Genomic DNA, 13,906 nt, shown 5'->3' with positions numbered 1-13,906 from the left:
ATTTTTTTATTTTTTGTTGAGATAAGGTTTTGCTATGCTGCCTAGGCTGGTCTTAAACTCTTAGGCTCAAGTAATCCTTCTACCTTGGCCTTCCAAGTACTGAGATTGCAGGCATGAGCCTCTGAACCTGGCCTGTCTTAAGTATTTTTAAAAATCACATGGAAGGTTAATGAAAAGGAAGCAGAAGGGAAAGAATACCTTGGTCTTATAAAGTTCAAGCTCATTATCTGTTATTCGCCATGGTTCATCTTCTTTCATTTTATCTGCAATATCTTGTTCTTTATCATCTTCATGAAGTCTGTATGGTTCAATCATTTCATCAAAAGCTACAATACTTAAAAAAAAGAATAGAAAGAATGCTGAAAACCTTATTTTAAATTATATAATAAGGAGATCATAAGCACTATAACTGGAAAAGTTAAGCTCTTATCATCTTTATGCTACCCTCCATGCCCCAACTATAACAATCACTTTGGCAATTTTTATTAAGAAAATAGCAACACTTAGTCTCTCAAATCGATGAAAAATTTAGAATCATACAGGCAATACAGGTTGAACATCCCTAATCTGAAATCTAAAATATTCCAGAATCTGAAACTTTATAGCACCGACATGATGCTCAAAGGAAATGCCTGCTGGAACATTTCAAATTTCAGATTTTTTTTTTTAACTTGGGATGCTGAATTGGTAATGTACAATGCAAATACTCCAAAATTAAAAAAAATAACAACATATGAAACACATCTGGTCCCAAACATTTGGGATAAGGAATGCACAGCCTGTAATAAAATTGTACTTTTAACTGCTAAAACTGATCTCCCTGTATCTACCAGTGCCTCTATGTTGACTACCCCCAACCTAATTAAATTTTAATCGTAGTAGCTAAAATGATCTCATTGAGAAATAAGTCAAATTGTGTTACTTCTTTGCTCAAAGCACCAAAAGTCTTTCCCAGTTCAAATACCAATGAATAAAAGTAGTGTAAGAAAATGTACTATAGAATATTTTGAAGGGAGGAAAGGGTAGTTACTAAAAATTTAAGAAGATATAGGATTCATTTCTAGATGCAAAGACGCTTATTAAGACAAAATATAGTAAAAAATATGAATGGCATTTTAATACCCTATGAATAGGAAAAACATATTTTTCAGTTTCAAATCTAGTATAAAGCACCTGGTATATATTGTTTAATACAGAAGCAATCTTTCTGATTACAACCTTACAAGGTGTATCTTACTATTTTCTATTTAAGATGAATTCTTTATAACAGCTTCATCACTTATTCAACATTTATCTGACATTACATCTGATAAAATAAATACAAATATTATAACAGCCTTTATATATCAATTTCAAGTAGGATATTCTAAGAGTCTATGCTAGAAGAATTTTGAATGCAACTGTTTTAGGCAAATTCTTATAGATTCTCCTATTTTTGCAATAAAACAAGTGAAAAGTAACAGGTATCTGGAGTGGTTATAATGACTGTGGAAAGGGACAATGGAAATAAATCAACTTTTAGAAATCATGTATAAAGCAAAAATTTAAGTTCTCTCTGTAAATTGAAAACTCTAGATTTCTTTCAGTATCTGTTATACACAGCAATACATTTTTTAAAAATTGATTTTGCATGTAGCCAGCAGCAGGAAATAATCTTCAGTACATTAACTTAAGTTGAATTTGTCTGAGCAGGCCATCTATTAAAGAATCAGAAATATGTGAAGTATTTTATCCAATAACTTACTTTTCTTTCTTTGGTTTGGTATTGATGTCTCCTAGAACCATGATATCAGAGAAATCTATTCGGAACTTGCTAAGCAAAGTAGCCATCCTACAACAAAAATGAATAGAATTGAAATACATGAAGGATTTATATATAAGTATTTTTATTCTATACTGGGCTGAATTCATATATCTAAAATCATAGTTTATGGGAAACATCTATCAGATGCTAAACAATATCCATCTAAATTAATTCACACCATTCATTCACAAAGCAGACTTCTAAATGCCAAGTAGAGGATACTACTATATTCTTTTACATTTTCTGAATCTCTCCTTAGCATCCAATAATAAATGGACAGAGAAAGACAATAATAATGAAATTTAAATGACACTCTTGATAATCTTAGTCAAATTATATTGGTAAATACACGAATTTCAGTAAAAATTAATAAATAAATATTTATTTTGAATTAATGCTTATCTCAAGGCCCAAAAATCACTTTATGAGCCAAGATGGCAGATTACGTTCATAACATTTTGGGGGGGAAGGGGAGAAATGGGATAGGCATGAAAAAGGAGCACCAACAAGTTTGATTTTTCAGTAAATAAATACCTTTTCAGACAAGTTTGATTTTTCAGTAAATAAATACCTTTTCAGAGGCATAGTTGACAATGAAACACTGGTAGCAATAATAGAAAAGTTGAAGTGCACATATATACACACATCCAAATAAGTTAACAAAATAAAAATTTTTAATAAAATTACAGTTTTCAAAATTAAGATGTGAAGTATTAGAAGCTACAGTTTAAGTATTAAGTTCATTACTAGTATTTCTTGCATGATTCACTATCTGAAATGAATAAACACCCAGCTGAATTTCAGTATCTATCTACTAAGTGCCTGTTATGCAACATTCCAAACATGATAGGGTCCGCAAAAATCAAATTTAAGAAAAGAAATATAATACAAGCCAGAATGTGATGAGTAGTAGGTATCAAGTGTATTGTGATTCAGCAAGGAAACATGACCAGTTATGGTGCTAAGGGAAAAGCATAGGGAAGGCATTATAAGAAACTGAGCTGGGTTTTTAAAGAATGGAGTATTTAAACAGATAAAAAGGAGAGGCAAGTAAGAGCTGTTTGCTGTATGGAGATGAGAGTAAGCAAAAAAGTAGAAGCCTGAAGTCACAGGCATGTTTAGGGAATGTGCAGAAGTATATATTGAAGCTTCAGGCATATCTGGAGAAACAGAACAGAAAGGGAACAGGAGGGCAGATTGTTAAGCTCATTAACTGCTACATTACAGCAATTAGACTTTCTAGGGTAGGTAATAAAGAAATCATTAAAAGTATCTTGGGCAGAAGAATCATATGGTCAAAACTCTGCTTTCTGAGCACGTAACTGAGAGCAATGTGTATAACATATGTGAGAAAGTCAAAGACAAGACAATGGCACTTAAAGTACAAGAGAGAAGCACTGAAACCAGGAGCAGAACTGTACACTCAGAGAGAAGGGGTGAAACGACAATGGCATTCTGCATTTCTGTTGTCTAGAAGTCTGAAAAATATATCCCATTTACTAAGATGTAACTTTTGTACACTTTCTCCCTAGATTAAAATTTTAAAAGCTGCTTAACACTTTAACTTCACAAATATAAACCTTCTAAAATGCTTATATGTTAAAAAAAGCTGCATTTAAGTAAAATTAAGTATCTACAACTTAAATATGAAGAATAAATTAAATGAGGTTATAAGTAACTAGAAATTTTACCTTCAATATAGAAAAGAGCAACATAATTAAAATTTTCTGGATTGTCTAATTTTTATCCTACCACACTTATATTGGGACAATAAAGTGCTAAATTAGATTAATGCCCTTCAATTTAAAATAAACTTACGCTCTCCGGTCATGGTCTATTCTGTTTATTTTTCCACCAATGAATACTCTGATCTTACAGTCTTTCCATTTTTTCTTGGTAGTCAGAAGATAGGGTATCAATAAGGTCAAACCTGAATTATTATAAAAATATAACAAATCATTTGCTAAATGTTAATTTCTCAATCAAAACCTTTAATTCAGTTTAATCTCTAAAAGCATGTTAACTACAACTCAATATAAAACAAAATTCTTCCTTCTATCCTTCCTTGACAATTCAGTCAAAAACCATTAGGTAGGCCTGAGTAAGGAGGCCCAAGGGAGTCGGGGCCATTCAAAGAAGCAGCCAAATGGGACAGTGGTTCGGCAGAGTCAGGAGACTAGTCATATACAGAAGGATTGAGGAAATGACCCTATAGAGCCAGGCTTAACACTGAAATGAGAAACATAAAAGGGAAAAGTTAGACTGAAGAGGTTTTTGCTCTTTATTGTCTACCTATACATAAAAACATATACAAACATATATGCATAGAGAGGGCCTGGGAGCAGTGACACTCTAGTAGCCACGAATATATTGAATACCCTGATCTTTGTTTCGAAGTACTGTTCTCCACTAAAAGGAACCAGTGATCCCTGGATAAAGGGTGACTTCCATGGCTGGTGTAGGGAAAGTGAGAAACAACGCAACTAAATCCAGAACATCCCCTTGTATCAGAGAGTAACTCTAAGAATGACAGGGACATGACAACTGGACATCGAAGTCAGTCCAAGGAGTATCCTGTTGATTAAAATTGGACAACTGAAACATCAAAGTAAATAATAAGAGTAACAAATTGAATCCTACTGAATAAAATAGGAATCAATCAATGAGCCCACACTGACAGAAATAAGGAGTAAGATCTTCCTTACAGTAAAATACCAACTAATAAATGAGGAAGAAATGATGGAATTGAAAAATCATTATGTGGCAATCACAATAATAACAATAGTAAATTCAGGCAGAAACATCAATGGATGCTAAAGACAGTGATAAGAGAAAGAAAAATGGTGCATTTACATAGTCTCAAAGTAACTCCCCCTCCCCCACCATTCCTGATACCGTAATTATAAAGAGGGGAAAAAGTAACTTTTCAGTGGGTAAATCTAGTAAGAGCCTAATATAAGAACCTAATATATTACACAATTGTCAAAGTTAGCTTCACCAGTCATGGGACAAATCGGCATCATGTGCCACCTGATGAGATGTAGGTGGAAGAGCACAGCACCACTTCTGTGATATTTCTGCCCAAAATATACAATCTGAAATTAATTACAGTAAAACATCAAATAGTGCTCCAAAATGAGTGACATTCTACAAAATCGTCTGTAACGTTAAGAAAAAAAAACTGCTAAGGTCATGAAGCTCAAGGAAGTACTGAGCAACTTCCACTGAAGGATATTTACAACCAAGTGCTATGCCTGATTCTGAAATTAATCCTTTTGCTTTTGGGAATGTTGCAAAACTTGAATGGAGTCTACAGGTAAAGAAAGCATGCCATTTCTTATTACTATTCTCACAATTTCAGTACATTTTTAAAAATATTAAAAAGCTTACCTCCATCATCAAAAAGCCACCAGACATCAATAGTATTCTTTCCTTGTTTTTTCTGAAACTGTGTACTAGCTTCAAGAAGCTTTTGGTCAGCTACATTTAAAGGTACAATAGGGCCTTTGGATTCTAAAGAATTAGGCAAAAAATAATATGTAAGAAAAGTGAATATTAAGGTTCCTTTTGCTAAATTCCTACTATTGTTTCCTAAAATTTTATATATTCAGATGTTTATAATACAGATGGTTGTATATGGTATCCACCACAAACTTTCAGTTGTTTAGAATTTAAATATACTTATAAAATGGCTACAGATAAATACCTCTTTACAACAGCTAAACTAATCTTGCTTAATTTTTAATGTTTTGAAGTATTCTGAATGAATGTAAGAGAATCATAAATACCAATCAAAAACTATATACTCAGTTGCTAGTTTGTTTTTTTAAGTTGTTTTTGTCTAACTGTATGAATCAAGTTTACACCTGTTCTATGAAAATATTCCCTTTGTAATCTCGTATCTCAATAATTTAAGACTCAAATCTCCTTTTTAAATAAAAAGTTATCTGTAATATAACTGATGGAAGGGAGTTGATATACTAGTAAGATCCTATAATTACCACAATGAAACCTTAGTCTAAGGAGAAACTCATCTTTACCTATCTTTTGTACTCTCAATGTGACATCCAATAATAAAGCCATATAACCACATCTTTCTCTGAACTAGAGAAAGATAGTGGGAAAGGACAACCAAATACCAAGGGACCCCATTTATATTCCAAGGAATTAAAAAAATAAAAAAAATCAGCATTGATCTGTGAGCAAGCAAATGACTATCATGAAAGTTACACTAAAAATTTAAAAGCAGAAATCCACAGGAGAAAATCTGATCACTTTTGCAGAATGTCTGTCATTCACTTTTCATGCTGCCGTGATAAATGCAAACACGATGAATGATTTTGCATGATGAAATAATATGGCTACCAAACCACACTGCTCCATAACTCTCACCTCTATCTCCTTCTCATAACATTCATGTATGTTGACATGACTGTGTATCTCCCAAATGCAGCATGACTGAAAAATGTTGTAATTTTTGAAATGAAAAATATATTAGTATCAAAACTGAGGACTTGGCTGGGCATAACTGATGGTAAAGAATGGGAGTGATACTGAAAATAAACTTATTTCAGTGTCCTTACTTACCATCTAAACCATGCAGTTTAAATGAAAAAAAAATACTGGCTTCCAAGGTTTGACTATTTCATAAATGTTATGATGGTTTAAAAGAGTTTATATGAGTTATATCACCTTTTCCCAGGAAGATTTAACTCTTTATTTGGACTAATGATAGCTTTTCTAATCTGCTTTTAATAGATAACTGTAATATCACCTCACCATGGATATAAAAACTAAGGTTTAAAAAAAAAAGGTTGGAGTTAAAGAGTTAATAGTATGAAAAAAGGGATTAAAATAAATGATGAAAAATGCCTGCCTTTTTTCAACAGTGGTTGAGTTGGAGTCTTGCCATCGTCTTCCTCATCTAGATTATGTTTAAAAAACACAAAATAAAGTTAATTGCCTTTATATTAATAATGAAAACATAAATAGACCACATTTATAAATAAAAACATAGAATGAAGCGACAGTCCATGAAAATAATCAAGACTGAAGATTAATGTTTTCTGCACTGAGTACTGAAGCTCTTAAAAAGCAAACATATTTTAGACCCCTCCCCTACAGGGTATCTAATTAACACCCTTACATTTTATTCCTTTAAAATTATTTTTTAAAACTTCAGCATATTTTTACAAATTCTGCATTTATAATCACTTGAAAAGATGCTGAACTATGGCTTAGAGAGTAGAAATTTGTTTAAAAATTCATGTTGCAGATAAATTCTAAAGATGCCACTGCATCACTGTGCAAATAACTGAAAAGCAACTTTAGAAATATTTAATGGATATATATTATTTGCAAAAAATTAATCACCAGTGATTTATCATGGAATTTGATTATCAGAAGTATTTTGCTTTGTATTAAATGTCAAGTTATACAGGAAGTGGTTTTTTTTCAAATATATAAATTTATATATGCATGTATATGTACATATATTTATCCATTTATAGTTAAATATCTATAAATACTTTTCTAGAGTTGAGAGTTTTTCTAATCTCATTTTTTTCCTTAATATAAGCTTGCATTATTTAAGGCATATTGAATTCCATACTTGAACATGAAAGAATATACTACAGTGGACTCTGAAGTTAGACTACAAGATTTTAACCTTATCTCTCCCTCTTTTCTTATGTGAGCTGGAGCTAATTACTGAACTCCTCACTTTTCTCATTTGTAGAAAGGGTTGAAGTACCAACCTCTTAAGATTGTTATAGTGCAAGCATTAAGGCACTGAGCTCAGTGATTGGCATAAAAGAGGTATTCAAAGGGTATTCTCTTTGTTCCCTAGCACATTGTATGCTTCAACGACCAAGAAAGACAAAACTAAATATCATGACTTTATAACAACTACACCAGAATGTTTCTAATTCTGAAGACTTTTAAAAATTGCATAAACTCTTCTATAGCATCTATGTTAATTTTGAGAATTGGATAAACAAAAAACAAACATAAAACAAAGCTAATGTTATATCTGAATGCCAATTTCTCATGACTGGTTATAAAAAATTATATTTAATTATATACTATTCAATATTGTTTTACAGTGTTAATATTGTTCTTATAAAGTAGGTATTTAATAGTATTTGTCTTTGATAATAACAAATTATAAATATAGCTATGGACATTCTTTTAAAAGAGCCAAGAAATGTCAAGGAAAACTTGACATAAAAAATGATTTAAAGCTATTTCAATTTTTACAATAAAAAGATGAGTAGAAACGTACTGTTTCCTAGTCTATAAAAATATTTCATAATATTGTGACAGATATTAATGAGCTAATGTATTAACAATATATTCTATAATGTGGATGCACAGAGTAGATACTTGATAAGTATTACTTCTTTCCCTCCAATCACGTTACCTATTAATTCCTAACAGACTCTGAGGAGAAAGGACCTGTTTTAAGCAAGAGAAACAACAAAAAGTAAGAGGAAATGAAAGAATGTATGTTATAAACTAAAATAAATGCAGGAATATAAAAACAGTTATCAGAATCAGTTTGTGGAGTTTTGAGGCAAAATAGAAAAAAATTATAATCAAGCTAGCAAAGAACTGAAAGGGAAAGTGAGTGTCAACTAAACTTTCAACTACTACTACTCTAAGCAAACAAGGTAAAGAAAAAAAGAAAAAACAACATTAATATTCCTAAAAAATACAGAGGAGATAAACCGTACTTTTATCCAAGGTTATCAATTTCAGAAAATGAATGGGAATTATTTTGCAGGAATCAAAAGTATGTTATGTTTTATAGTGCAGATAGTTTTATTGTTGCTTGTCAGCTGGGAATAGGACAGATGGAGATACTAGTCTGTACAGAGGTAAGAGAGTGAGGGTGGGAGAGTAAGATTTGGAAGTCATTCCTCTTTTGTCTCATAAACATGACACAGATCTGTAGGGGGAATTATCTTAAAGGCTTATAACATTTTTTACTCTAAATTACCATGTTCTTTCCAATTTCGGGTTTAAACTACACCTCAAATTAAAATGTTTTATTTAAAACAAATATAAATAAAAACACACAAGATCATACTGTAGTAAATTACTTCCATGATTTCTGTTTGATGATCTACTCTAATACCTAAAATAGCTAGTCATTTTGTAGTCATTTTTGAAAGCCATAAATTTTGCCTGACCAACTAGAAATGAATAAACAGTACAAGCTTGAGAATAGGTTATTTTATTAGACACAATATAATAAAAGCCATTTCTCCCCAAATTAAAACATTACCATCAATAAGACTTATTGTCTGAATTAATATTACCTTTATGTGTAACAGTTTTTTCACCAGGTGGTTTAGAAGTATCTAAATCTGATTTTTTACTATACTCCATACTAAGTACCACATCCTTGGTGCCAGGAGATTTCTCTTGTGATGACAGTAATTCTTCTGTAGACATAAAAGTATTTAAAATAGTATCTAAGACATATTTTAACTGACAAAGAAGATGTCATGGTTTAATAATTAAATGACATTTTAAAGCAAAGATTATGAAATAGTGTTTAACAAATAATTTCTTATGCAAACAACTGTGATAATCTGTTTGAATGACTATTCATTTAAATGTGTGAGCCACAAATAAGTGTTAGATACAGGTTGAGTATCCCTAATTTGAAAACCCAAAACTTTTTGAGCACCTATATAATACTCAAAGAAAATGCTCATTTGAGCATTTCAGATTTTGGACTAATTCAAGATGTTCACCCAGTAAGTACCATATAATGCAGATCTTAAAAAAAAAAATCTGAAGCACTTTGGGTCCCAGTATTTTAGATAAGAAATACTCGACCTATATTAGAATTAGGAGTTGGGAAATCAGTAATGAGTAAAATTCATGGAACAGTAGAACCTGGTTGTGAATCAACTTTATTCTCAAAGTCAGTTACACACATAAAAAATGTAAAATGTGACAAATGCTCATATGAAAGATGATAGACAATGCAGAAAAATTCTACCTATGACTATAAAGCCAAGACCAGGGGATAGTCTTTTCCTAAGTTCACAATGAAAATACTGTTTCTCCATTTTTAAGTAGTTTCTTCATTTCCTTTTTTTGTCAGCGTTAGTAAATATTTAACTTCTATCATAAAAATAATAATCATAAAGACACATATAATATGAAATTGATAACCTGCTTATAATGCTCATCACTTATTTGTATGAATGAAGAGAAACAGCAATAGAAACTATGTGAGCCTAGGCTCCAGCACTATGTTAAAAGCTCATAGGCCTTATCTCCTTTTGAATCTTCACAACAACCCTATGAGGTAACAAATGTTTTGACATATAAGGAAACTGAGGTTTGGAAGTCACCAAATTTGCCCAGGCTATAATATCACTATGAGAAAAAGCTAGGATTTTTAAAGCAGAACTGTCTGACTCCAATGCCTATGTTTTCAATTCCTATGCAAAGCCAAATTCCTGTCTTTCAAACAACAACAAGGCTTTTAAAAACATTTCATAATGACTATAAATAAAAATACTTTTTTTTACAAGTTTCAATTATATTCAAACATCAGTAAATGACAGAACTAGATCATTTTTTATCCAAACTGTGATGCTTTTAAGAGTGAAAAGAGATACTACTAATATGTACACAGAGTAAAAAGGTAAAGTCAACTACCCTAAACCTCTGTCTCTGGTAGAACAAGAGAGAATTAAACAGTATCCTGCCAGGCCTAATCCTAATTTTTACAAATGCATTTTAAGCAAGTCATACTTTTTTTTTGGTACATGGATAAAGACCTCAAAGAGTCACTTTCAAAACTGCAGACTACTCTTAAAGGGTAGTGGATGGGAATATTAAAACAGTTCAAATACATAAACAGAAGCTTCTTAGCTATTTAGGCTTAGCTAATGCTGGTGATTTGGTTAATGGCAAATATTAGGTATGTAAATTTTTTTGTAAGCTTAAAATACTTTTTAAATTACCAGGAAATCTTTAGAGGATATGGAAATTTCCTGGCAAAAGTGGTAATTGTACCTAAATTAGGTTTTAACCTTCATTTAAAAAAAAAATGCTTTAAAAGCATTTACATAACATTCTTTACATGAGAAAATTATACAGTAATGATGGGAGACAGGGAAGGAGTATGGTGGAAAGTACAAAGGGCGGCCCAAGAAGATCTTTGCAATGACATAATGGCATAGAACTACACACACACACACACACACACACACACACACACACACACACACACACACACAGAGTTTGTAAAATTGGTGAAATCTGAATAAGGTATGTGGATTGTTCCCATGTCAATTTCCTAGTTTGGATATAGTACTACAGATATGCAAGATATTACCTTTGGAGAAAACTGGATAAAAGGGTACACAGGACCTCTATGCACTATTTTTTTGTAACTTCCTATGAATCTATAAATATTTATAAATTAAAAAAATTTAAAGAATGATTTAGCAGGTCTTTTCTGAAGACAGGAAACATTGTAACAAACTTGTTTTTCATTATTACTATAACTTATGTATAAAGCATTACTTTTGTAAATGTGAACATATCTAATGATTTAGTATTTAAACTTTTTCCTCCATTTTACTTGTGTGTTTTTAAAAATGTGGCCAATCTATAATCATAACTAATATCTGCTTCTCTTTAGTGATGATTTGGATTGAAATTTATTCTCTCCATTAATAATCACTAATCATCATCTACGTTGGCTCTACCAAACAGATCTGATCTTAAAATGCCATACAATAAGTTCATGACACAGAATTATCTAATTATTAAAAATAAAGAACTTGAGAGAATTATATGTAATTTTCTAACAAAGGAGTTTATATATTTAAAATAAAAACTTATTTCAAACAAGAATTACCTTGTCCTTGAAGATGAGATATATCCAGGCCTTCTTTTAGGCGGATAACCACTACTCCATATTGTATATCAAAGGCATCACTATAATCATTTAAAAAAAACCCACAAAGATTTGTCTGTGTTATCCTCTATAAAATAAAGACAACAGTAGATGATCTCTAAAATTACTTTAAATGTCTGATTTTTAAAATATGCTTTGAAAATTCACTGGCGAGATGTTAGTTTCATAACCTACACCATTCCCATTCCCCTCTCCAATACCCTTGAAAACTACATTGTAGATCTCTATTGTATTAACATTCTATCTACAGCAGCTGCTCAAGCCGTAAAAGTATTTTCATACTATAAAGTTAAATTATAGAAAAACAACTTTCAATAATCCCACCATATTTACTGAAAGGCAAGAGAAATGCACGCAGAAAAAGAAAACAGATTTTACTGAGAATGAGAGTCAGAGATAATTTTAACATAATTTTTACATTTTTACACAATGGATTTAAAAATAGTTTAAAATTTTTACAGTGTATCCATTTGCAGATCTATATTTGCATCTCCTTTTAATTTTTTAAAACACAAATGAGAGATCCTGATACAGAAACAATTCATTAAAACCTTGAAATACAGCTCTAAAACCAGACTTAAAACTCTGGAAACTTTGTTAAAAGCATAAATCTTCATTTTTAGCCCAAGTTTTTCTCAAATCTACTGAAATTTTAAATTTTAAAACATCAGATTGTTCTCCAAATGCTGCAACAGGCTTAGTTTTATCTTTAATTACTATTTTTCATAACAAAAGTAATCAACATTCACTGTAGACATACAATTTGGCCTTATTCCTCTGATGAATTAACTAAGGTCAGAACAGATTCACTGGAGAAAGAAATTTAATAGACATGTTAACCTTTCTCAGCTGCATCTTGAAAGATGCATTTAACACTAGAGAAGAAATAACTACAAGTACTTTTACAAATTAATAAGCCAACTGAATCAAAATTAATTTCTTTAAAAAAGTCAGGAAATATAGTTCCCCAAATTTACTCTGGATTAAAACAGCTAAATGTTTCATCTTTAAGATATAGAAGTCGATTTGCAGTTTTAGACCTTACATCCTGTTAATAAAAACAGAATATATTAAGCATACCTCAAATGCACAAGGTATTTTAAATCACAACCAAATAATTAGGGGAAGTGCCACAAGATAAAGAATGAGCAGTGCTACTGCTTTAAAACTGCTATCAATTTACACGGCTCTAAAAACCAGAAAGCCTATTTCTGCCTATCTTTTAATTCTGCCTGATGTACAACACTTGAAATAATACATAACTTTCACAGTAAATATTCACTTTAATCCCTACAAAATCAGAGTCAGAGAGATCCCTTTCGGTGTTCCCATTATGAGCAACTATGACTAAAAATGTGGCAGGCATAAGAAATAGTTCTTTGCCAAAATGTCACTTTTCCTATTTTTTTAGAATAGTTACTCCATCTCACTGGTCTTGGGTCTGAGAGAGAAAAAGTATAGCCCATGGTTCACGGGCTTTTATGGCTCATGGCCCACATTATTTAACCTTTCCTTCTGCAGCCTTTCTTTCCCTCATAACCTTATATAGAGAGTGCAGAATTAGAAAGTCACAATGAGGTTCTGCTCACCAAAATGTAATAGACCCAAAGCCAAACAGTAGTTACAACATACAGCAAATCAGCAGAGCTTTAATTTTACTAAAAGCATTTAACAATTGTTTGGGAAATCTTGTTTATCATATACTGTATATTACTAATCAGTATAAAGAGATCTTTAAAAAGCAGAGTATGAGATCTGGTTATTTCCTCAAAGGCTTCTTAAATGTAGCTATGAAAATAAAAATATATGTGAGACAGGCAAATAATTATATAGTTATATCTAAAGATACAACAGGAGTGCCAGTAGGGTAAGTCCACAGTAAATAAAGGTAATCAGATCAAAATTCACAGAGAAAACAGGACATGAATTTTAATCTTAGAGATACATTGTAAATTTTTTTTTTAAGGACAATTATTTTATATTACTTTTTAAGAAGTAGCAAAAACTTCTTTTTCATCAGTGCTCAGGACAAGTCCTCAATCAAGTATGGCATAGTGAGAAAGAGTGATTATCCTCAGTGTGAACAAGATAAATAGGTTTGTTAAGCAAATCCTAGACTACTAGAAAAAGGAAGTACTTTTCAAGATTAA

The 13,906-nt window shown here is 31.3% G+C and overlaps 1 protein-coding gene across 1 annotated transcript in view; it reads right to left on the bottom strand.

Annotated features, from left to right (window-relative positions):
- SLC12A2 (solute carrier family 12 member 2) overlaps nucleotides 1-13,906 on the bottom strand; it is a 51,980-nt gene that overhangs the window by 5,658 nt on the left and 32,416 nt on the right. Inside the window, exons 14-20 of the mRNA XM_008068797.2 lie at nucleotides 11,697-11,776; nucleotides 9,127-9,252; nucleotides 6,681-6,728; nucleotides 5,195-5,317; nucleotides 3,623-3,734; nucleotides 1,745-1,831; nucleotides 199-334 (exon numbers count right to left, since the gene is read on the bottom strand). Coding sequence (XP_008066988.1) covers nucleotides 199-334; nucleotides 1,745-1,831; nucleotides 3,623-3,734; nucleotides 5,195-5,317; nucleotides 6,681-6,728; nucleotides 9,127-9,252; nucleotides 11,697-11,776 — 712 coding nt within the window. The remainder of the gene's footprint in view (nucleotides 1-198; nucleotides 335-1,744; nucleotides 1,832-3,622; nucleotides 3,735-5,194; nucleotides 5,318-6,680; nucleotides 6,729-9,126; nucleotides 9,253-11,696; nucleotides 11,777-13,906) is intronic.

Source organism: Carlito syrichta, unplaced genomic scaffold (assembly GCF_000164805.1).
Source record: "Carlito syrichta isolate Samal-C Ts95f unplaced genomic scaffold, Tarsius_syrichta-2.0.1 Scaffold311525, whole genome shotgun sequence".
Taxonomy (NCBI): Eukaryota; Metazoa; Chordata; class Mammalia; order Primates; family Tarsiidae; genus Carlito; species Carlito syrichta.
Note: the sequence above shows the minus strand (reverse complement) of the source record. Positions and strands in the feature narration are given on the sequence as shown.